This window comes from Myotis myotis, unplaced genomic scaffold (assembly GCF_014108235.1).
Source record: "Myotis myotis isolate mMyoMyo1 unplaced genomic scaffold, mMyoMyo1.p scaffold_m19_p_18, whole genome shotgun sequence".
In the NCBI taxonomy this organism is placed as follows: domain Eukaryota; kingdom Metazoa; phylum Chordata; class Mammalia; order Chiroptera; family Vespertilionidae; genus Myotis; species Myotis myotis.
The window spans coordinates 38,801,112-38,825,707 of record NW_023416322.1 but is presented as its reverse complement, the minus strand read 5'-3'; the positions used below and the strand labels follow the sequence as shown (position 1 = coordinate 38,825,707).

The window sequence follows — 24,596 nt, the reverse complement described above, 5'->3', positions numbered from 1 at the left end:
CCTTGTAGACAATTTAATTTTATAAATTCTACTAAGTTACATTGTCTTCTTGCCTATACTCTCCTACCTTTAAAAAATATTTTCTGACAATCAAATCATAACGATTGGGGAATTTTAACAACATTGGCCAAAGCATTCAAACACGCCATAGTATGATCGCTCCAGAAAATATTAACAAAATTAACGAGCAACCAGGCCAGCATCGATTGTACATCCTTGGACAATTAATTACAACATCAAAAACAAAATAGAAGAAAATACTCATACTTACGCATGGGCAAGGCTTGACGGCATCACTTGGAAAAAATCCAACCTCTCCAGAGGCTAAATTTCTACCCTGAATTAGGAGAAAAATGCCAATTTGAGAACAAATTTACCACAAATGATAACCCCGCAACACTAGGTACCGGCCGTTACTCGGGGTCCTCAATGACTGGCGCCCCTAACCAGGGAACTCATTCTGGCTCAGGAACGGAAGCCAAGAGCAGAGAGCGTTTAGGACTGTTAAACCCTACACGTGGTTTCAGATCATGATTATAAACTAAGAACTCAAGCTTGACTCTCCAATCTACCATGCGGTTTTGTTAACTTTACATTCCTCAATCCTACCCGGGGACAGTAAGCAATATTCTCCTTTTCAATTTCATATTCATTAATTCAAGCAGATCATATTGGTTTTGTGCAGGCTCCGTAATTAATTAGGGATTCGATTTACATGGTTATTATGGGTGTTGCTAGCAGAACTCATGAGAACATTCCTCCAGGACAAGAGACAGTTCAAGATGTGCAGAAATGGGAAACAGATGAATTTCAGATTTAGGGAAAAGGAATAGGATGCTGATGAAGGGAAGAGAACAGTGATGCACTGGAGGAAAGGATCTTAACCCGAATAGCACTGTAAATGAGAAGAGAAGAGAGAAATCGCAGAATAAGGAAAACCGAAGCACAACATAGACAAAATAAAGTACTTAAGAATGTATTTTTGGAGACCGTTGATCAAAGTCCTCTTTTAAAATAATCTCATGGCGCTAACCTTAAAACTGTTTCCCTTTCCCAGAAAGACAAACTCTACTCAAAGCAGACTACAACCGTCAGAACGGTCACCAAAAAGCTTTTAAGAAACTGGGCTTGTTCGGATTTGCTATTTAACAACTGCTGATTCTCGGAGCCTCAGATGAGTCACACATTATGACTGGAGGCTACGTGCGCTATTGTTTTTCACAAAGAAAAGCAAGACAAAGTGATCAGAGAACATCTCCCAGAACAGCGGTTCTCAACCTGTGGGTCAAGACCCCTTTAGGGGTCGAACCACCCTTTCACAGGGGTCGCCTAAGACCATTGGAAAACACATATATAATTACATACTGCTTTTGTGATTAATCACTATGCTTTAATTATGTTCACTTTGTAATAATGAAAATACATCCTGCATATCAGATATTTACATGACGATTCATAACAGTAGCAAAATTACAGTGATGAAGTAGCCACGAAAATAATTTTATGGTTGGGGGTCACCACCACATGAGGAACTGTATTAAAGTATCACGGCGTTAGGAAGGTTGAGAACCACTGTCCTAGAAGCAGCATCCTGTGTGCCCGTGGTGCGCGGCTGTGAGTGTGCAGAGGGAGACGGGCAGCTGAGGCTCCTTCCCCTTTGCCCCAGGAACGTGTGGGCATTTGGTTCTGGGTCTGATAACCCACTTGCCATTCCTCCTGTGCCGACTCCAAACGCCCGAGACTCCTCTCAGCTACCCTCCTGTCTGATGTTCGTTCTTGCGAGTCCCTTAGCGACTTCAAGGTCAGCTTGAACACACGTCTCCTGGCCTCGAAGTGTCATCTGATGTCCCCTACGGCGCTATCTGTATGTGCGTTTATTCTGCAGGGCGTTCCCTAGATTACAGTGATGGCACTTTTGTAAAATCGAGCAGCACAGGTTGGGTCATTCCTATGAAAATATTTTCTTTTGGAAAGAACCTAAGAAACTAGGTTATGGGCCGTATATGGTAAGAAAAGATGTGACTTCATAACTTTCATTAAACGCATGGGAACAGACAGGAAACAAAATAATCTTAAATTATAATTCATTTAACAATGCCATTTTTCCCCGAAAAGGAAATTGTTTCCTGCAGAAAAGCACATCAAACTAAAATTATTGACAATTTTCCCTGAATTCCTGAACCTCATCCAGATAAATGCATATCAGACACTTAATTATTTCTAACTGAACTCAGGTTATAACTACTTTTCATTTTTCTTCTATAAGAATCCACGGTGAATCATAATGAATTAAGACTATTTTGAATTTGCTGGTAGAAGTGATATTTACAATCCACCTGTACAGGGAAAAGCTTTAATGTACAAAAGCTGCACTTTTAAAACCCGCAGCCAGGGATGGCTTTCCTGACAGAGAATATCCTACAGAATCTTAATTGCAAATTGCTTCGCTCTGACTTTGTAGAAAGGGGACAGAATTGCTTTAAGAAAAATACGGCGGCTTTTCCCCGTGGCTCATTCATCCCCCATAATACCACCCGGCCGGGTTCTAATGCACTCCTGGAACGGCGCTGAGCAGTTGGAAACAGACAAGGGAAGCTGCCTGATAACAGGGACAGATGCGTGGTTATTTATGAAAGATCGGAAATTCCCCCAAGTTACAATGCCCTAAACACTTCCAACGTATGCGCGATGGTGCTGGGGAGACTACTGCACAATTTATCACACCTGGGTAATGGCCAGAGCAACTGTCACCCTGCCCGTCTCTCCAACCGCCGGACAGACGCAGTCGGAGCGTGTGGGGAACAAGACATGCAGGGTGGCAGATATAAAAACGAGCTTACTGACTGGATGGATAGGTGGGTAGAGATAGATAGATACATAGATAGATAGATAGATAGATAGATAGATAGATGATAGATAATAGATTAGATGCGATGGATGGATGGTTTGGGGAGGAGGGGTGATGGGTGGGTGGGTGGATGGATAGCTTGCAGCAAGCACTATTTTTGGAATTACTCTCACAGGTTTTGTGAGTGCATGCGACAGAACCAAAGGACGGGCAAAGGAGAGAAGACCAGGACAAAGACCACGTAATGGTCGTTGGTAAAGACTGATGTGTGCCTACAGCTGCAGCCACATGGACCTGCTGTCATCAGCTAGATGCCTATCAGTGCTGGGTCCTAGGAAGCATGGAAAGGCTGTATCAAATGGTGGGGAGGTCCATCGGAATTGCTCATTCTACTCCCAGCTCTGCCTAAAAAATGGCGAGACCTCAGACAAGGGTAATGACAAGATCTGCCACGCGTGCCTCACCAGGGCAACAAGTGTCAAAGAATTAACGTGTGAAAACACTCAGTAAGCGCTAAAAATACCTCTTTTCCGTTATTCCGACAATACACTTTTTAATTACTCTCAAGGGATTGCTTCACTTGTGAATTTTCATTTTTTAGTTGTCCTATTGGTGTTACTAAACAGAAATGCCGGGTCCTGTATATAGTCCCACCATCTTCCTTACTTTTAGGCAACTTTGCTGAGCCACAGTAACAGACTCTCAGAATTTCCACTGAACAGGAAATACTGCATTCCAAATAGGCCATTTCTTTATCTCAAATGCCCTAACGCTTCCTTGCATGTAGGCCCTTCCTCCATCGTAATTGCTTCTCCTGTGATAAGCGAGATGTGCATTTTTCCGCTAGCGATTACCTTGAAAATGTGCCAAGCACAATTGCATATGGTTACACTGAATGGTCATTACAATGAATTTCAAAATATTCATGCGCACACACAGAACAAAGCCATAAGCCATGAGCTTTTATCGTCTCTTAGTCAGAAGAGAATAGGATCTTCAACTTTTGTCCAATACATAACACAGTAAACACTCAAGAGGTATGGAAGTCATCGTGCTAGTCTAGTTCATTTGTAGTTAAGGGGCTTTCATGGCTTAGAATTCTGAATAATGAAGAGAGAAATGCACTTGCATCTCCATCTAACATCTCTGAAATTAAGTGTACCTTTAATTTGTAAGGGTTTATAATTATATCAAGTCATCAAAATATAGGACTAATCCCTCAATGATATTGGAAGGTTTTTCCAACGAACACACAATTGTTTGTGTTGATTACATCTCTGAAGTTTTGGCAGACGCAAGTGTCAAAAACTGGAAAAAAAATGTAAAGTTGTGAAATGCACACTAAGGAAAAAAAAACACTAAAAAGCCATAAGCTGTATGTCTACACTTACGAGATGTGAGATGAATATAACAGCAGAGTGAAACTTTGTGGAACATTTTCCTCATTATCCAAAAATGTATTCCTGGACTTCCCCAGCAGGGAAGGGAACGCACTGGGTAAGACACCGTCCGGGACGCAATCCTAAATCCCAACCTTATAAGTGTGTTTTTCCTGGTGAGAATACCTCTGATTGTTAACCAGAGGGGGGAAAAACAAAACAGAACTCAGCAAGCGCAAGCCCATCTGCACGTGGGTAAACCCAAGCCCACGTGGTTACGTAACACCAAGTCTGGGAAGCAGAGCAAGGTTCTACCACATCTTGGAAGCAATCCTATTTGGGGAGAGGCCACGTAACCCCAAGTAAACCAGGCTTCACAAAAGTCTGAGATATAGAAATTTGTTATTCTAATCCTGGCAAACAACCAACGAATGTTTTCTTATATTTGGAGGTGTGCTTTTTGTTTGTTTGTTTGTTTTTAAAATATGTTTTTATTGATTTCAGAGGGGAAGGAAGAGGGAGAAAAATACAGAGAAATCAATGATGAGAGAGAACCATTGATGACTGCCTCCTGCACACCCCCTACTGGGAATGGAGCCCACAACCCAGGCATGTGCCCTGACCGGGAATCGAACCATGACCTCCTGGTTCACAGGCTGACGCTCAACCACTGAGCCACGCCAGACAGGCATATTTGGTGGCTTTAATCATCGTGATCACAGAGCAAATATTCTGAGGAACAGCTCGACACACATTATGCTCAGCAGCATCAGACACTGTTAAAGAATTTAATTTTCTACCAAGAACAGAATTAAAGCTTTAATGCAAAGTGTACTGACTTCCTGGTATGGCTGAGGCACGAGGCTAAAGACTATCAGATTAAAAAGGAACAGACCTGGCTGCTATCTTTAAGGAGCTCACTCAGACAATGCCATGTCCTTGATTGGCCTTTGCTTTGGTTATCTTCAGTTTGTTCCAGAATTTGGGGTCAGAAAAGTCTGATGAGGAATCATCAGATATGGATAGCGAGTAGGGAGCTTAGGCTCTATTCCTGGCCCTCGGGTCTTGGGAAAGTCATTTCACCTTTCTTGGCTTCAACATCCTCAGCTGCGAAATGACAGTTGGACACCCAGGGATTTCTGAGGTCTCTTTTACCACCAAAGCTCTTTGCTTATATGAGCATTTTCCCCAATCCCTCCAGGCAAGTTACTGTTACCAAGAAGCATCTGACCCACAAATTGTTAATGAGGGACAGTGTCGGTAATTTAATCTGGTTGCACTTCTTCATGGAAGGTAAGGACAGTTCCGGTCCTTGATGACCTTCATTTTAACTCAGTGTGAAGTCCTCTATTTTCCGGGACACATGGGGTTTGACTTGTTAGGAATTACATCCATCCCTTCATTCTTCAGGAAATCAAATTACCATGAATAACTAAAATTCAGGGGACGTGATAATTTGATCAATTATTTTGTTCAATGCCACTCAGGGTAGGTGCACACTCTACTGAAACCACCGTGCCGTCAAATCTATAGTCATGCTACTGCAGACCGATGGCCCAGTGAAGGGATTCTGTGATTGACACAAACTTTTTTTTTTAAATATATTTTATTGGTTTTTTACAGAGAGGAAGGGAGAGGGATAGAGAGTTAGAAACATCGATGAGAGAGAAACATCGATCAGCTGCCTCCTGCACACTCCCTACTGGGGATGTGCCCGCAACCAAGGTACATGCCCTTGACCGGAATCGAACCTGGGACCCTTGAGTCTGCAGGTCAATGCTCTATCCACTGAGCCAAACCGGTTAGGGCGACACAAACTTTTAATCATCATTGCAGACCCTAGCGTCCGTGGTGATAAAATAATGGAAGAAAGGGGACCACCACAGAATTCTCAGCACTTCCCCCGAATAGTGCTCCTCTCTATTGGGAAACGAAGAGGTAATATTCACTGCCTGACTCCTCTGGGTGCATTATGTCCTGCACTGTGCTCTGGACCAAACACAGGAAAAGCACCAGTAAGAACTGTTAACCAGAAATGTCCATCTTGAGGGTAAACAATTAGGACCTCACCCACTTTGTCGGGAGCCTCGCCAAGTCCCGGAAAACATACCGTCTGTCCACTTGGAAACATTCCCACCAACTCCATTTATGATCTATTCAATCAGAGCCAGTTGGCAATCGCCCAGGGAAAATGCTTCCTCCAGGCCTTGCCGGCCATCCATTATCTCCCGTAATCACCCCTCCCGGCCCCGTCTGATCACAGGCACACTCTGCCTTCTCCTTTCCTGTAACTGGGGACCCTGATGTAACGCAAGTGTTTCAGGTAAACGCCTGTTCAGACGAAGGTCTCATGATGACAGCACATGCGAATGCCAAGCAAGCCTTGCACAGAGCTGCTCATCCCCGCAGCACCATCCCCGCGCTGCCCTGGCTCCTCCGATTTTACACCCGAGGCAGGCAAGCGGTGAGAGGCAGTGCAGAAGCACAGCCAAGGTCACCTGAGGAACACCTTGAAACTGCTCCAGCAAACACCAAGTTCAGGATTTCACAAAGGAATGCCCTGCGGCAGGAATGCGAGCTGGGAAAGCACGTTCCCAGAGAGGCTCCCTCCCCGACTGATAAAGCCGCAGGGAGGGGCATCCCGGGTCAGGAACCCGTGTCTGCAGGAAGGGATCTGACCTTTGTAAAGCTATTCCTTTTGTGTTTTTATTTGCCGCTGACTATGGTGCAGCCGGACACTTGGATTTTAGATCAGGAGAAAACAATTACATCGTTTTAGAAAATGTCACTGTAGCTGATAGTCTTGGGTGGTCCAGAAGGGACTAGAAAGGCCTCCTCTGCATCAAGGGCAAAGCAAAGAATCCTCGGATGTGACTTGACTGCGAAGATTGCAGAGAGAGGTCCTGGGAGGAAGGACCTGCTCACTCCACCCCCCTGCACTGCCCTTCCCGGCCCCCGAAGGGGCTGGGTCAGGACCTGCGTGAGGGTCTGGTTGCCTGAGGCTCCCACACAAAACACCAAGAGTTCCCACAGCTGAGTCCACAGGTCAGCAAACCATCCCCTGGGCAGAGTTTGCTTCCGGTGAGCCTGTCTCTCCTTCTGTTCCCCCCTTCTCCTTCACGGTCCGTGAGGGCTCAGGCCTCCTCACGCAAGGGCGGAGGCCAGGGCTCCTGCGTTTAGCCTGTGTGTTTACAACTGTTTCCTTCAGAATGCGTCGCGGTGCTTCTATGTCTAATGGTAAAAAAGAACGTTTCATGCCTGATCAAAGAATTTCAGAATGGAGTACAGGAACAGGGAGGGTAGAGTGGTCTGTGAGCCCTTGTATGTGTGAAACTCTCTGAGTATTAAATGGGAAGATGAAATTAAAAAAAATAAATAAAAACCAAGCTGGCCCTCATGTCCCACCTCTGGGAAATGAAGCATAGCTTTCAAAGTGACCAGCGGTCACACAGACGCCTGCTCTGGCTCCTTTTCCTTCTTCTTTCGAGTTTGCTTCCTGTGACTTTTTACACCACCTTGTGCGAGCGTCCTTTAAGTGCTCAAGTCTCCATTTGATTGGTGAGGAATTTGAGGCCACGAGGTTAAGCTGCTTTAAGCCTACCCCGAGGGAACAGAAATGCACTCAGATCTGATGAGATGCATGACTATTTTAATGGTCTCTCAAATAACAACGTGAAGAGTAACCTGAGTTAATAGACAGTGAATGTGAAAACTTGTAAATAACAGGCTCTGAAAATAGCAGCTCTCAACAGATATCGGTTCTAAGCCCGGGGACGGATGCCTATTTTTGTCTCGGGACAGGAGCTCGGCACAGGTCCTCTAACCAGGCAGGGAGAAGGGTGAACAGACCACTAGGCACAGCACGGTGGGGGGTCTGATGGAAGCCCTCATGGCTCAGAGACGGTGCAGAATCGAGCTGAGCCTCGATGATAAAGGATGTAGCGGAGAGAACGCAGGTAGAAGGACATTTCAGGTAGAAGGACTGAAAGGGCTGAAGGACTGAGAAAACACACCTCTTTTGAAAAAGATTCCACCCACTGAACCCTTCATTTTTCCCCCCCAGGTTAAAGTGAGAAAAACACATCTATTAAAAAAAAAAGAAAAAGTCTGGATTGTTGTTTGTTTGAACACGAAATGCAGCAGTCATGTGGGAAGCAGGAATCCTTGACAAGGTGACGGAAGACAGGGGTCGCCTTGCTGCACTGGGGACACAGTGTCTGGTGTGTGAAGACGTGGGAAAGCGGAGGTTAACACCTTGTTGCCTGGGCCAAGGCAAGAGCCGCCCCCCGGCCCGTACTCCCCCCCCAGGCTCCATGCCTCTGCAGTCAGGGGGCAGGGTGCGTCCTTCCTCCTGAGATTCTCCAAAAGCTCAACTTATTTCCTAACTTTTCATTCTTTTCTTAGAGGCAAAGACTTCCAAAAATCTTTACAGCAAAACACTGCTACACAAAGCAAGGTTCTGATTCCTGACTGTTCTACCAACACAGGACGAGACTGCTTTAAAGTCGTGCTTTCCTCAGACGTGCTAACAATCATGAACAACCCTCCGAAGGCAGAGGAGGGTGGTCTAACGCCTGGGATGAAGGGAGGGGACCGGAAGTCCGGGGAGAGCCTGACTCTAATTCCCAAATGCCCTCCTATGGGTGGATGCACTTGGCTCCTTGAAACCACAGAACGCATCTACCCTCTGCCTGGGGATGCCTGCGGGTTGATCAGAATGTGTGCACACACGTGTTCACTTCTTCGATTAAAGACCACGTGGATGCCTGGTCTGCAAGTGTGAAGTATCACGACTGTTTTCTAGGTTATTTAACTTTGGTTGTGGATAAAATTTATTTTTTGGCACCCGGATTACAGTTCTACCGCTTACAATTGCCTTTTGGTTCCAATTAGCTTACAAAATTCTCCCTATGGAACAATGGGCATTCATAAATGAAATGGAGCAAATAAAACCCCTCACTGTTCGCAAGCTTAATTCTAAGAAGAAAACACATATGAAGCACTCTATTGTATAGAAACCATATATGACATGGATGATTTTACATTTGCCTGTTTCTCTCTCTCTCTCTCTCTCTCTCTCTCTCTCTCTCTCTTTCTCTCTCTCTCTCTCTCTCTCTCTCTCTCTCTCTCTCTCTCTCTCCACTCCCCTCCCCCCCAATAATCTATATTTTTTCCCCTGGGAAAATAACGTTTCTAATCTGAGCAATCTCTTCATGTTCACCTTCGTTACTAAACCCTTGTGAATGACTTGAAAGCAACAGGTTTAGCCTCAGCCAGTGACATGATCAGAACTGTTCTCCACGTTGTCACTGTTGTCACACTCAGCCCAGAGGATGCCTCACGCCTGAACGGGGCAACCGCCCTAACTGGCCAGTTTCCTCTTCTCTACTCACTTCACTTGAAGACAGTTTCACAGAACTTTCAAGAAAAGAGAAGAGAACAAAGAAGAAAGAAAACGTTGCCAAATATGTCTCCTCAATGCAAAGATTTAACAGAGACCGTTTTTCCAGCTAATTGGCAACTCATTGTTTGACAGGAGTTACAATAAAACCGCAGAGAGCCCACCCGCTTCAATAGCACTGAAATTACTGTGGTTATAATAATGAGACAGACGAGACTGATAGCTATTCAGAGAAAGCTCCTGACAGACAGGGGACGATCTGCATTCTGGACAGAGTATTCAGAAAACGTGTCAGTCCACAATATCCGACTTCCTACACTAACGTGGGAAGTGACTCACTTGAAAAAAACAGAGGAGAGAGCAGTCTAGTGAGCAAAGCATCCTTTCTTGAACATTTCCAAATAAGCCCAAGCACGCGACCAGGACGAAAGCCGTGTTTGACACTCCAATGCCGAGCCGCTGTACCATCCCAAGAACTAATCGAGATTCTTCTCCACCGGTTTAACGCTGGATATGCGGGTGACAAGGTGACGGACAAAAACCCCCAAAAACTTAGAACAGGACAGATCTCATCATCCGAGAGCTCCAATCATTCCTTAGATGGTTAAGACTACGAGGTTAGACACCAGTTGTCTTGTTGGGGGTCCTGCCAGTACGAAACACGGAGTTGGACACGTAGTAGGCATGTTATTAGTATCTGGATGGGATGACAGACAGATTGACAGGGAGGAGCTTCCATGTAAGAGCACTGCGACAGAACTCTTGTGCACATGACAGCTTTCATTCCATATGCAGTCATGAGCACGTATTTACTCTATTCTGCCTTTCACAGATGATACAGCTGAGGCCCTCAGTGGCTCTATCATCTCCTGAAGGTTATCCTGCTAGCTCATGGCAGAGTCGGTGACTAACCCTCAGCAAAGTGAGCTGCACTCTCCTACCTTCCAGCCCCGGAAGACAAGCCTCCGCTGGCTCCCCTGGTGGAAACTCCCTGCAACCTCAAACGAGGACGAACCAGCTGGGCAGCAGCGGGAGAGGTGCTGAGAAACCATCTGCTCAGAAGCAGGTGTTAAAGCCCAGGCAGGAGTCACTTCCTGTAGGATGCAGACCACGAGGCACCTGTCTGAGCATGAAACTGGCAAAATGACGCATGTGGGTCCACCGTGAACGTCCCTACGGACTCACGTGACTCCAAAGGGTCCAACCAGCAACGTCTTTCACAGGAGGACAGAGTGTCATTCCAGATCATTCCATTGGTCAGGCCACACTCAGGCCCGTTTCCTACAGGTGCCTGCCATAGGTACCGACCATACAGCAAAGTCTAATTCTGTATCATGACAGCCCGGGAGCACTGCAAGGCCTCAAAGTGCCTTGTGAATCAAAGAAAACAAGTCAGTCAAGTTCAGTATGAAGGCTGAGGCAAGTACACTTTAATTGCATGCTAGTTCTTTGAAAATGTACCCTTTGTTTGGTAATTATCAGAGCCAAAGTGTTGCGTGTATTGTAACACCATGTTTTGTAGACATGCGTAATAAGCTGGTTTATTACCAATGACTAACTAACTGGTGAGCTGGGGCTAATGGCCATAACGACCATGGAATCGTATCAATGGGCTTGTCATCTAGTCAGTGGCTCACATTAAATGTACCTGGGGTTCCATATGAATTGTTCTCGCCTGGGTTCAGTTAGACCGACTGCAGCCTAACCCCTGGAAGGGGGCTTATGTGTTGACATTTTTGCAAAGCCCCCCAGCGGGCTCAGCCGGAGATGTGAGCACCGCTGGGCCCCAGGCCTCCTCGAGTAGCAAATGAAGACAGTGAGCCGCGTGGGGCATGTGCCGCCCAGCCACGCAGCTGAGTGGCTGCAGAGGCCCGACCTGAGCCCAGCTGTCCTTCCTCTCCCCTGGCTCCTTTCGATCCAGAGCCAAGAAGAGCATCTGTTCGCGCCGATTCCTCCGAATCAGCTTAGAGGGACCTGTAGGACATCTCCCACTCCTGCCACCTCTTTGCCGGAAATGCCACATGCACTTTTAACTCATCACTGAAAATTCAAACACATTGCCAGCGCCAGCAAGCGTGAACGGTCCTTCCAAAGACTGGAGACCCGATGTCAAAGCAGCCGTCGGAGCCGGTAACGGGGTGCGAGCCGTGTCTGAGTGGTGAAGACAGGGCTGACACGCAATACACCCTCGCCGGCCTGAAATAAACGTGCTAATTGTTTTCCTCTGTCCTGACATGAGCTGCCCTGTTCCTATCACATCTCCTCCCCCCATCAGACACACACGCGCTGTCATCGACCAGTTCACATTCCTCCTGAGAGCTTCCAAGCCATCATTCTACCATCAGCCCAGGAAAGCTCCATGCTCCCGAGTCTGCTGAGAGGAAGGACAGGTAACAATGTCGAAGAAGGAGAAGGAAGCAGCACCACGTGGTAACAAAGAGGCTGCGGCCTCCAGTCCCGAGTGTAAGAGGATCGGAAGTCATCATTCCCGCCTGACAAGTAAGAAGCCGAACAGACTGAAAATCAGCACCCCTCCCGGGATCATAAGAGGGGAGGACACGGGACAAACCTGGGCCCCAAGACGGGAGAGGCAGCAGGCGAGGACATGGAGTCACGGCCCACAGAGCAGGGACTGACCGGGGAACCTCCGCAGACCCAGCGCTCTGCGGGGCAGGGAAGCCTGAGGCCGGAGCCTTACCTGCAGGAGCATGACCGGCGCGTGCTAACGTTCACTGCCCCGTTGGCATCGGTCGATGTGAGGAAGGTTAATAAGAACTAGTTCCCCCCACATCATGTAAAATTTCTGAAGCTGAAACATGCAGTTTCTAAAGGCGCGAGCTCTGTGCTTGAAGCAGCGACCGGCCACTCCTTACGTCCACCCGGCGGCCTTTATCGTACCTGCCAGAACAGGCTGTGCGCGTCGCCCCGCAGAAGTTCCACCGTGTCCCCGGCCTGGATGTGGAGCGGGGGCCCCGCCTGGGGAGCGGGGGGTGGCGTCCCGGTGTAGTTCTTGATGACCTGCATCTTTGGCAAACCTGCAAAGAAGCAGCACAGCGTTGAAGATGGAGAAGAGAACAGCACGTGAAGTCCAAGGGTGCTAACAAAACACAGGGTCATTACCAACATGAGAAAGGTTTCCTGGCCCCACCACACTGCCCCTCGCCCTCACCATCAGCCTATCTGTGGTTGAGAAAATATTTCTCTTTCAGCTGATGCCTGCTTCATGAAAAACACATCAGGTCCCGCTTAATGGAAAAGAACCATTTTTTCATCCACTCGATCCTTCCTGCTATTACCTTCCTCTCCGCACTCCCTGATCTCATCACAGGGGGCTCCCCGTCTGCAGGCAGCGCGGGGCCCCGCATAAGGCTCGCGTCTTAAGGTTAACTTTGTAATTCAAAAGCAAAGCGGTGATGGATGTGCTGGAGCCAGACTTGCGACATGTATGTGGAGAAATTCTCCAGGCTCAAATGCAGGCTTGCAAAACAGAGCCAGGACCGGGGAAGTGTCGAAGCCAATAGCGTCCACAAAGACTAGGAATCCAGCTGCCTCCTGGCCTCTGTGTTTCCTGACTGTGCGATGAAGGTCTTCGTGCAGCAGTTCATTGCTGAGCTTCAACCGCACAAGGACCTAACTGCACCAACAATGTCACCGCACAGCCACCTTTCAGTTGGAGGTGAAACCGTTGCCCCCCACACAGGATCATGAGCATGTGGCTGTGGGATCTCCGTGGACTTAAGCCATTGCTAACGACACTCCAAAAAAATTTTTTAATAGATTTTTATTGATTTCAGAGAGGAAGGGAGAGGGAGAGAGAGATAGAAACATCAATGATGTGAGGGAATCATTGATCGGCTGCCTGCTGCATGCCCCACACTGGGGATGGAGCCCACAACCCCGGGCAAGTGCCCTGACCGGGAATCGAACCAATGACCTCTTGGTTCATAGGTTGACGCTCAACCACTGAGCCATGCCGGCCGGGCAACACTTCAAAACTTTCTATTCTGATGCTGGGCCACTAGCAGAAAAGGCTGCACCGACTACAGAAAGGAGGATGACTGGCACTGAGTTGCCGATGGCCAAGTTACCTAGAAAAGACCCCATATCCCCACGAAAAGTCCCAGCAAACATTTAATGATGTCTTCAAAACTCCCTCCCAACAACCAGCCCAAAGGGGGAAAGCAGGTTTTCGCCAAGACCTTCTTATCCATCCGATCAGTGAGAGACAGAGGGCAGAGCAGGCGCCCTTCAGCCCAGTTCAGCAGCGAGCTGCTGGGACACGTTCGCATTGCCACACCTGCCCGAGGCCTCAGGTGCCCCAGGACTGGGGGGGGGGGGGGGGGGGCGGGGGGGGGACGGGGGGGGGGGGGGGCTGAAATCCCACGTCCTTCTTGGCACGCTGCCCCGCCAGATGTTGCGAGGTGGCGCCCAGCAGACTCTGTCTTGCCCAAAAACAACAGTCAACAGCTCTTCTCTGTGGAGTGTGATCCGACCTGCGCACTGCAAATGCCTAGAGCGAGAGCTTCCTTTACACTCTGCTAGGCGGCCCTGGTCCCTTAACATGCGATCCCAGCTCTTCGCAAGTTATACAGGTGCCTAGTCCCCATGGCGTGCGCCAGAAACTCCTATTATATGCCAACTGTAATTGAAAAATTAAAAAAATATATTAAAAATATATAAATTATATAATAGTGTTCTATTTAAAACCCTTTCTACTGCGCTTAGAATGGACTCTGAATTCCTGGCCACAGCCTCCAAAGCCATCTATTTTCTAGCCCCCAGAACTCTCCATCTCATCTTGCTCCAAGCTCACAGTCGTTCACTGTCCTTCGTCGTTCTGACTTCTCTGGCGTCGCTTAAACGCCCTGAGCTGGGGGGGCAGCCACGACAGTCTGTTATGACCTTCAGCTTGTAACTCATAGAGCTGTTTGCTTCCCCCTGGCCTCCTCGCCTTTCCATTTCTATATATCAGCACTGCATAAATGTGCGTGTTAAACATTCACTACTTTCATAACCAATGTAGCTTTCGGTAATAAAAGTGCTCAGGTTTTACTGGACAGCCGCCACGTCACCATTAGTTTTGGCTTGCTCTCACACGGTTTGTATTTATTTGTGCTTCTACCTATAACTACCAATAGGCTCCATGTAACTGAAATTTTGCGGGAAATAAAATTATTTGTGATGTGCACCATTGCTAATATATTTCTCAAAAGCCCTTAAGAATGGCTCTCTTACTAATCCACACTCATCCTGAACAGCCTTTAAATGAGGCAAGAACACGCTGATTCCATACACTCCATGGCCGAGTCGGCGAAAAAATACCCCAAGTGCCAGCACGAGAGTAGCTGATGCTTTTGCGGACAGTCTGCTCTGTCCCCTCACCGCCTCGCTCTCCACTCTCTCTTCCCTGGACCTCCCCTCCCGATGCACCCGCAGCAGCTGAGAGCGCCCCAAAGGCTCCCTGTGCGGCCGGCTCATCGGTCTGTGCGGGGAAAAGGGGAGTCGCTATGGGGACCCTTGTCCGAAGCTTCGGGAGGCCACGCACTCGGCCCATCAGGTTGACGAGCTGGTTTTCTGAGAAGCCAGGGAGCCAGGCCTGGGTCAGAACCCCAGGACCAAGGTGTCTCCGTAAAAACGCATGTAAACCGAACACCCTCGTCACCGTTCCCTGGAACATTCTCCCAGAATAAACTTCCGAACAGGACCCAGGGGACGGCGAAGAGCTGCCTCCTCTTTACAAATGGCGCTGACCCGACTGATGTGGGAGAACTGCCAACTGCATACACTTTCCAGCCCCGAGGACCCAGCCTCACAGGGTCCCACGGGCAACGGTGAGGCTGAGTCCCGCCCCTGCTGTTTACTTGGATTCGTTTTCCGCCTTAAGGTTTTTCTGAAATAAAAAGTAAAGTCAGATAGGACCGGTCAGTTACAAGCTGAAGGATTTGATGTGGGCAGAGTGTGTATGAATTTATCCATTTGAACTCAAGCGAGTGAATCACTGTTGCTAAACTCCAGCCATGCTTCACAGGAGGCGGCCAGCTGCGTATCTCCTTCCCATCCCCTCCACTGCGGACCCACAACCAACAAGCCCACCTAAGGTTAACAGGAGCAGAAGACAGTGTCCCGCCCAGGAACAGCCCCTCTTACACTGTAACCGGGGAGAGGAGCCACACGGAGGTGCGCATGGTTTTGAGATGATACTGTTCTGGCCACGAAAGCCAGTGGACGCATCGGGGTGGAACGGCGACTCTATCAAAAGGCTCTTCGGGTAATTTAGTCAAACATTTCTTTTCCGTGTGAAACAATTCGGCCCAGTTGTTTATAGCCAGCTACAAGCAAAAGCTAAATAAATGAAAGGTGCTCTTCCCAGCACCGAGCGGTCACCCAGTGAGAGCAGAATCCTGGGTTGAGTAGGAAAACTAAGGGAAGGTTATGGGAAGGCCACGCCTGATTGTTCAGATCTTAATACTTAGCGGAATCCGACCCTTTCCCGAGGGGGCTGGGAAGACCCAGGCCCCAGACCTTCCAGTGGGAATGAGCGCTTTGTAAGTAACAACAGACCCTTCAGACTCTGAAAGCAAGTTCAGAGATTTTGTTTCAAATATCTCTACACAGACCCGGGGTTATCACACTGGGAGTATGTATACCTCCTCCTTCCTATCCATTAAGTGGGAATGCTAAAAAAAAAAATAATAATAGGGTATTAGCCTATTAAGCTGTTGTCCTCTATAATTTCTCAATTTAAAATATTTGAAATGCATGCAGAATATTCACTTTAGGAATAATAATTGTTTTTTGCTCTTCAAAAAAATCTTAATTTTTTTTCTCCATCTCTTACCAATTCAAAAAATGTTCCCACTCTTCCTGGTCTTTTTATTTTTCTGTTCTTCCTTAAGTTTAGCCTTAGCCTTATTCTCTCCCCAAACTTTCCACTTCCTATCTTTCATTCCTACAGAAACTTCTCTCATAACCTTAAATATAAAAATTATGCTATGGTTTCAACATGTTCAAATTTAGCATCAAACGCTATTTAAATGGTTAGACATACTGTTGCTTCTAATTATCTGAAAAATAATAAAATGAAATGGAGCCTACATCCCACAGTGTAATAAAAAATATAAAAGTAATGATTACTGAAATGTAAACTGCTGACTATGAAGAAAAATATAAATGTTAAAATAATAAGAAATTGTGCCGAGAAGTCACAAAGCATCCAGAAGGTAGTTACACTGGCAAAACCAGGACGATGCATGGAAAAGGCACCCCAGGCCTGACCTTGGTTCTGCCTCATTTCTCAAAACATGTGACACCACCGGTCACATGCAGTCACGGATCACAAAAACACCTGCGGGTCACGCATCATCAACTAACACGGCACTGAATTCTAAACCCAGAGCGCTGACTTCTCACTAACTCACACACCAGGAACAACGCTGGCCCTGAAAGCCCCGGCCCTGGGTCCTTGGACAGTCTGATCACCTCACTAACGTGTTTCTTGCTCGTTAATAAAAACAAAATCCTCCAGGACGAGGAACCCCACCTCTCTTGCCGCGCCAGGGCCCACCCGACGTTGCACTGTGAGGCGTACAGCCCTGGGTCAGAGAAGCTCACTGCTGCTGACTGTGGTCATATATATATTGATTTTAGAGAGAGAGGAAGGGAGAGGGGGACAGAGAGAGAAACACAGATGTGAGACAGAAACACGGATCGGCTACCTCCTGCAGGCACCCCCAACTGGGAGCCCAAAACCTGGGCATGTGCCCTGACTGGATTTGAACCGGATTCGAACCGGCGACCTTCCAGTACACGGGATGACCCTCAACCGACGGAGCCACCCCGGCAGGCCTGCTGTTGACTGTTTTTAAAGTACAAGGACAATGTCCTATGGTTTAACCTAACAGGTGCCAAAACAATTCTCTCAATATACATGTGTTGAGTGCCTAATACTAACGAGGCCCCAGCAGAAAGGTCTGAGTAAGTCGAAGCGTGACAAAAAGCAGGCGTCATTCTCGGGTAAAGCACCCTTCACATAAATCTGTACCTGGTCCTTGGCTGAGGGGAGCAGCGTCAATTAGTGTTTCCCTGTTCAATAAATCCAATAAACTCTGGCTGCGGTCCTTGCTCCCGCCTGCCTGGGAGCTACTCCTCTTCTGAAAGCCTGGCTGCAGGTTTCCCTCTCGGGGTTCAATGACAGTAAGGATATCTCACTCTGCCCTTCGACGCTACAGGCAATAATTTGTGGCAGCAAAGTTCTTTTTTTATTTTCTGTGAATTTTTTTTATCTCTTTATAGAAAAGGTATTTTTTAGCCATTATGAAACATCACAACATAAATGTTGTCTTTCTTTAGAGCAGAACTGTCTAATCTTCGCTTTAACAACCCCAAGCACAGGGCTCAGCGTGTGATAAAACCCTGGCAGTGGCGAGTGATTTCATTTTCAAGGGGAAGTTTGACTATGAGAGTTGAGTGTTCATTTTAACACAAATGTAGGTGATAAAACCAAATTAACATTTTCCCATCATCTTCAAGGATTTAACAATTATGACATTTGTTCTTAAAACTGCTTTGACTTAACCGCTAGGACACCTAAGCTGTGGCAGTCACTTCTGTTGTTCAGTCATCACGTTTCAGCACGCATCCCGCGGCCCCGGTGAGCACGGCTACACACACCGGGTGTCCACCTGAGCAGCTCAAGTAGCACATTTCTCCTCAATTCTAAGATTTCTCTAGGGACTCGCCCATCAAACAAATAAATCATAAGCCCCTTCTCCAGTGAACAGTAGCGGCTGTCCCGAAAAATGGACACACACACACACACACACACACACACACACGGAATTATTATAAAGGCCCAGGGTGACGTCGCTGGGACAGTGCTAGGAAAGCGCTCAGCATTAGCACCTAAACCAGGGCGCTCAGAAGACTTCATGGGAAACAGACTCAAGAGTCCAGTGGGCATCAGCCAGGCAGAGGGAGGATGCATCACCTCCCCACAGTCAGAGGCACAGAGCCGTGTGCTTGAGCGACCTTCTCCAGCAGGTTCTGCAGAGGGAGGAGGCATCACCTCCCTACAGTCAGAGGCACAGAGCCGTGTACTTGAGCGACCTTCTCCAGCAGGTTCTGCAGGTCAGCCAGCTGAGCCCCGGCAGGTGGGTTCACACACGGACAACAGTGACTCCCACGTTGGGCCACAAAACTTAGCTGATGCGACAAGTCAGTGGACACAGGAGGGAGCGGGTGACCCGCAGAGGGTCTCTAGGGCCGGTGAGAACCAGATCTTCGGATGCGAAGTGGTAGAAATGGAGCCTCTCCCGGAGATGACAAGGCCCAAGGCAGCGATGGCGAACCTATGACACGCGTGTCAGCGGTGACACGAGAACTCATTTTTTTTGGTTGATTTTTCTTTGTTAAAGGGCATTTAAATATATAAAATAAATATAAAAAATATGTCTTTGTTTTACTGTGGTTGCAAAGATCAAAAAATTTCTATATGTGACACGGCACCAGAGTTAAGTTAGGGTTTTTCACAATGCTGACACGCCGAGCTCAAAAGGTTCGCCATCACTGGCCCAAGGGGTGGCTGAAATGCAGCCACGGGCAGAGGTCACCGCAGGTGCAAAGGTCAATCAAGGCCAGTGAAGTGAGGAGGCTCAGGTTCTACAAACGGATGGTTCATTGTACCTACAGGTTCTCTGTCTAAGGAAATACTACTTTGAAGGGTTTTCAATGACCGTGAAAAGAGGCGTGTCCTGCGTTGATCAAGGCTGCCGTGAGAAACGCAGAATAAGCAGAGTTTGCGGTGAACGTGAGCTGGCAAAGACAACTTGTTTTCACTGGAACGTGCCGCTGCCACTTTGAACTTCATTTCAATCTCCGTCGCTGGACTGTGCCGGGATTCGCTGATGGAAACGCAGTGAGTGGCAGTGAAGTACTGGCCTGCCAGTGAACGGGAGCCCCACTGAGCAAGAACTCGCCCCGGCCCGCCTCGGCTGCCTTGTCCCCTCCTCTCGCCACCTGGCGTGGTCCCTCAATGATGCCCTCAGCGACGGTCCCCAGAGAGTGGGGCATGAGTCAGCGTCACCCCACATGCAGGCCTGACCTCCAGCCTCAGCCCCTCCCACTGCACGTTTCTCAGGGAAGACGGTCATTTCTGTGTCTCAAGTAATTAAAGGAAGACTTCAGCGTAGGAAACAAAACCATCTAACGAAGGTTAGGTCGATAGGGTACGAAGGTGACATGTATGAGCAAATTCCACATCTATCAGGTCATGGCTGAAAAATAAGAATCTTGTTCCCCCCACCCCCACCCCCACCCCTAACCCCACCCCCACCTCCACCCCCACCCCCACCCCTACCCCCAGCAGCATTTCACATTTCCTTCTGTCCCCTTTCTGGCGATCACAGGTAATCAGAAGTTTTAGGCACAAGAACTTAATTCTCCGTGACGTTTTTGTCCTGAGACCTGCCCCTGGGTGACTTTCTCTCATCGACCACGTGGCTCTTCCTCTTGGCACAACAGCACTGACAGTGAACTCCCCTCTCGAGGGGCCACACGTGGAGAGGGCTTTTTTGCTGGGCTGAGTTGCGTAACTGTCATTTTCATCTTAATTATCACGAGTGGGAAGGCGTTTGGAAGATGTAGCTCCCTTGGCTTGGAAACAAGGGAACTAGGGGAAAAAACGAACTCGTGTGCCAATTCTCCTAGACAGCCGTGTCCCTCCTCACAGAGACACAGAGACACATGGGACCCGTGGCCTCACGCTTCCCTCTGACCCCAAACCAACACGCCCCCCCCATGAGACACATCCTCCACGAGGGCTGCGCCACCCCCCCCATGAGACACATCCTCCACGAGGGCTGCGCCACCCCCCCCCATGAGACACATCCTCCACGAGGGCTGCGCCACCCCCCCCGCATGAGACACATCCTCCATGAGGGCTGCGCCACCCCCCCCCCATGAGACACATCCTCCATGAGGGCTGCGCCACCCCCCCCCATGAGACACATCCTCCATGAGGGCTGCGCCACCCCCCCCCATGAGACACATCCTCCACGAGGGCTGCAAAGCGACCCTGGGAGGTCGTTTGTTTGTTAGTACTTTGGCTTTTAGCCTCTGTACCTTCGTCTTTTCCTAAGGCATCCTTGGATTCCTGTGTTTATTAATTTTTTAAAAAAAATTGCAAATGGCCCAGGTGGCGTGGCTCAGTGGTTGAGTGTCAACCTGTGAACCAGGAGATCACAGTTCAATTCCCAATTAGGGCACATGCCTGGGTTGTGGGCTCGATCTCCAGTGTGGGGTGTGCAGGAGGCAGCCGGTCCATGATTCTCTTTCATCATTGATGTTTCTTCTCTCTCTCCCCTTCCTTTCCTCTCTGAAATCAATAAAATATTTTTTTAAATCTTGCAAATGTTTACTTTGTGCTTAGAATGGAAGTGATCAACAACACAGAGAAAAAGAAAATCATATACAGGCAGTTGTTATAAAGCATCATGATTGTGATGGTGCCAAAGCTGCAAGAACTATGGGAGCATGAGGCAAGAGGAACCTCGCCACGGGTGCAGGGGAGGGAACCTCAATGGGAGAAAGCCCTGTTACGAAGCGAGCGTGGCCACATGACTCCCGTCTGTGTAATGATGTGGGGGAGATTGTTTTTCTATAAAAAAATGGGACTTTAAAACGTGCTCTCATTAAAATTATAAAAATTTATGGAATTTTAAATAACAACGAAAAGTTAATTTACACAACATAATTAGGATGATCCTTCAAACATTCATTCCAGTCGCTTATGATATGAAAAAAATTGGAAACAATCGAAATGCATAGCGACAGGGAATTGGTTGAATTAAATGGAGGGTGCCGCCTTATAACTGCACAGTGAGCTGAAACTTAAAAATAACGTTAGAGGAGACGGCTTAACGATGCGGGATCATATTCAAATACGTTGTGAAGGGGGAGGCAGGTTACAAAGCAGTGGTGCACACGAGAAACCGCATTCCTGTTCGTAAATGGGGAGAGAAGCACCGAAGACCGAATCTGTGAAGACACGTGCCCCCCCTGTTAATAGGCGTTTGGTTAAGGTGTGCAAAATTAGAAAAACTGTCGGCTTATCTAAATTTTATACAGTTACCATCTGTTTCTTTTATCTAGTTTTCAGTGAAAGTATTTTTGTTCTTGTTGTTCAAACCCTTCAATGATACCCTCGTTTTTCTGCAAAATTCAGTCCAAAAACGCCTTGTCCTGACCATAAACACAGGCACAGCACAGCAGCAGTCGCCGGCCGTGACATTCTGGTTGTGGGTCGCCCGTCACCGCCCACTGGGGTTGCCCCTCGTCAACCCACACCTGCATGTGACTTAGAATGAGCACCCCTCTGGGCACACTTGGCAGGCAGGTGGCACATTTGTGCAAGAAAAGGCTGCCTCGCCCGGCCGGCGTGGCTCCGTGGTTGAGTGTCACCAAGGAGGTCACAGTTCCATTCCTGGTTGGGGCACATGCCCGGGCTGCAGGCTCGGGGGCCTGCAGGAGGCAGCCAATCAATGATTCTCTCTCCTCACTGATGTTTCTCTCTCCCTCTCTCTCCCTCTCTGAAATCAATGAAAAAGAAATGTATTTTAAAAAAGAAAAGGCTGTCCCTCCTCCCTCTGGGAAGACACTCTTCCGTGCCAGGCCCTGAGGGGTGCTGGTGGAGTGCCCGCCCCTGGCACGGCACACAGCTAAGGGCACTGTGACCTTCCCCGTTCCACTGTGCTCCACGACCCTTTGAATGACTGTCACAGAAATTATTGCACTGGACATAAGTCGGATGTTGTTATTTTGTTTCCTCCCCCTCAAATGCAACCTTCACAGGCCACGGACCAGGAATCATGCCACCGTCACAGGTCCCAGGGTGCTGGGTCCCCAACAGTCTCTCGATAAATGCCCGGTGGGTACGTGGAAGGCCGCATCAACATTCATCATCAGAGAACAAAGATTAAAAAGATAATTTTATACACATCTTTTCAAAATGTCCTTCTTGACTAATTCTGCTTATACAAATCTAGTGGCCTATTAGGGCCATTTGCCATGTACAGGTACCAACTGCCAAATCCCCTCCAGGCTCCGACAACTGCAGCTCTCGTCTGTATCTGCCACACTCTGGGGCTCAGAAATAACCAACTTCCCCACTGTCTCTGCCAAGAAGAGTAACGCTGGCACCCTCCAGACAGGCTGGGAGAAGTGTTTTTCCCTCCTAAATGAACAATAATTGTTTCGATTTTCAAGTCATTATGTGCCCGTAAGCAAAGAATTAAACAGCTCGGAAGGCAAAGGAAATTTAAATTCATAATCTGACTAACGGCCCCCACGGCGCAGCCCTGAAATTTTAAAACCAGAGGCCTGTATTCAAAGTGATTGTGTCATTTTCTTAAAAAAATGAGCTGCAGTTTTCAGCACTGAGTCCACTCAACAAGATGAGGCTGCCAGCGAATGAATATTCCCACATGCATCTAGCCCCCTTCCTCCAGTTAGAAGTATATTTTGCCCTGGCTCAGTGGTTGAGCGTCAACCTATGAACCAAGAGGTCACCAGTTCAATTCCCAATCAGGGCACACGCTTGGGTTGCAGGCTTGATCCCAGGGAGCGGGCGTGCAGGAGGCAACTGATCGATGATGTTTCTCTCTCATCAGTGTTTCTATCCCTCTATCCCGCTCCTTCCCTCTCTCTCTGAAAATCAATAAAACATGTTTAAAGTATATTTTAAAATTGTTTTTTTAAAAAAGTTATAGTTAAGGCTGAGACATTAGAGTCACTCAAAAAACATGCATGGAAAAATACCGTCTCGATTTTTATTCTCTTCAATTCGGATTTTTCCTTAAAGAACCTCGATAGGGTGATAAAAAGGTATCTGCCGGAACCAGAGAGAGATGTGGTCACGGGCCACAAACTATCACTGAGCATGCCCAGAGCCCAGGTGCGGCTGCTCCTCGATGATCCATGGTGTGGGGACCCAATAGTCATCTTTCCTAATCTCCTCAAAGCACTGAGAGTTGAACGGATTTTATTCAAGGCCACTGGTGTTAACGTTTCTTATGCCCCACATCCACCAGACTGACAGGTTCTGTGATGAGGTTCTAGCAAGAACATTTACTAGCAGATGAAAGCGCTGAGATAGGCCCAGGCTGTAGAGAGAAGGGCTAACAGGAGGGTTACCTGCGCCCCTAGCGGTAGGAAAGGACAGAATGGCATGTGAGCCATGGGCCAGGAAAGGAAGCTCAGAGTTTCTAACGCATCCGACTACCAGCTAAAATGCTGGCAGTGAGGCGCGCGCTCAGAACCGGGCAGACGCCAATCAGCTGCAGGGAACACCCCAGAACGAGACCCCCCCTCCCCCCAGGATGTACAGCAGTGACTGCACACAGCTGCCCAGGCTGCGAAGGCTGCTGGGTCTCCCCGAAGCTTCCCTGGGGTTCCCACTTCTTGTTCTCTATGAACCTAATCATGTCTTATACGTGCTGGGAGTTCATCTTTTAAAGTTATCTGTGGTAGCCACTGTATAAACGAGTGATTTTCAATCTTCTTCAACTCATGGTGCACACAAATTGCTGAAATTCTGCGGCACACCAAAAAAATACATTTTTGCCGATCTGACCCAAAAAATAGGTACGATTTGATTCATTCACACGGGATGGCTATTATTGTGTTGGCTGCTGTCATTTTTTTACTTGGCAATCTAAGGGAAAAGAGGTCAGTGGCCCTGACTAGTCAGGTATCGCATGTTTTAAACATTCTTGCGGTTGAGAATCGCTGGTATAAACTATTGATTAAACCAATGAATGCATTTATCATTGAGCTGTGTTACAGTGGTGCATCTGGTTACTGGGGACTCGGAAACCTCTGGGGAGGTGGTAATTACCAATGCCACGTTTATTCAATAGCTTAAAATATACTTTCCATGTGTGAGTACTCACATGGAATTTTAACATAGTAAATT

At 47.9% G+C, this 24,596-nt stretch overlaps 1 protein-coding gene across 5 annotated transcripts in view; it reads right to left on the bottom strand.

The window, feature by feature from the left end:
- The window catches only part of VAV3 (vav guanine nucleotide exchange factor 3), a 167,160-nt gene that overhangs the window by 26,357 nt on the left and 116,207 nt on the right, over window positions 1-24,596 (bottom strand). For all 5 annotated transcript variants that reach the window (XR_004973176.1, XM_036342275.1, XM_036342276.1 and 2 more), the window contains exons 20-21: window positions 12,527-12,663; window positions 272-337 (exon numbers count right to left, since the gene is read on the bottom strand). Coding sequence is in view for 4 of the 5 variants with exons in the window: in XM_036342275.1 (XP_036198168.1) it covers window positions 272-337; window positions 12,527-12,663 (203 nt within the window). In the remaining variant the exon portion in view is untranslated. The remainder of the gene's footprint in view (window positions 1-271; window positions 338-12,526; window positions 12,664-24,596) is intronic.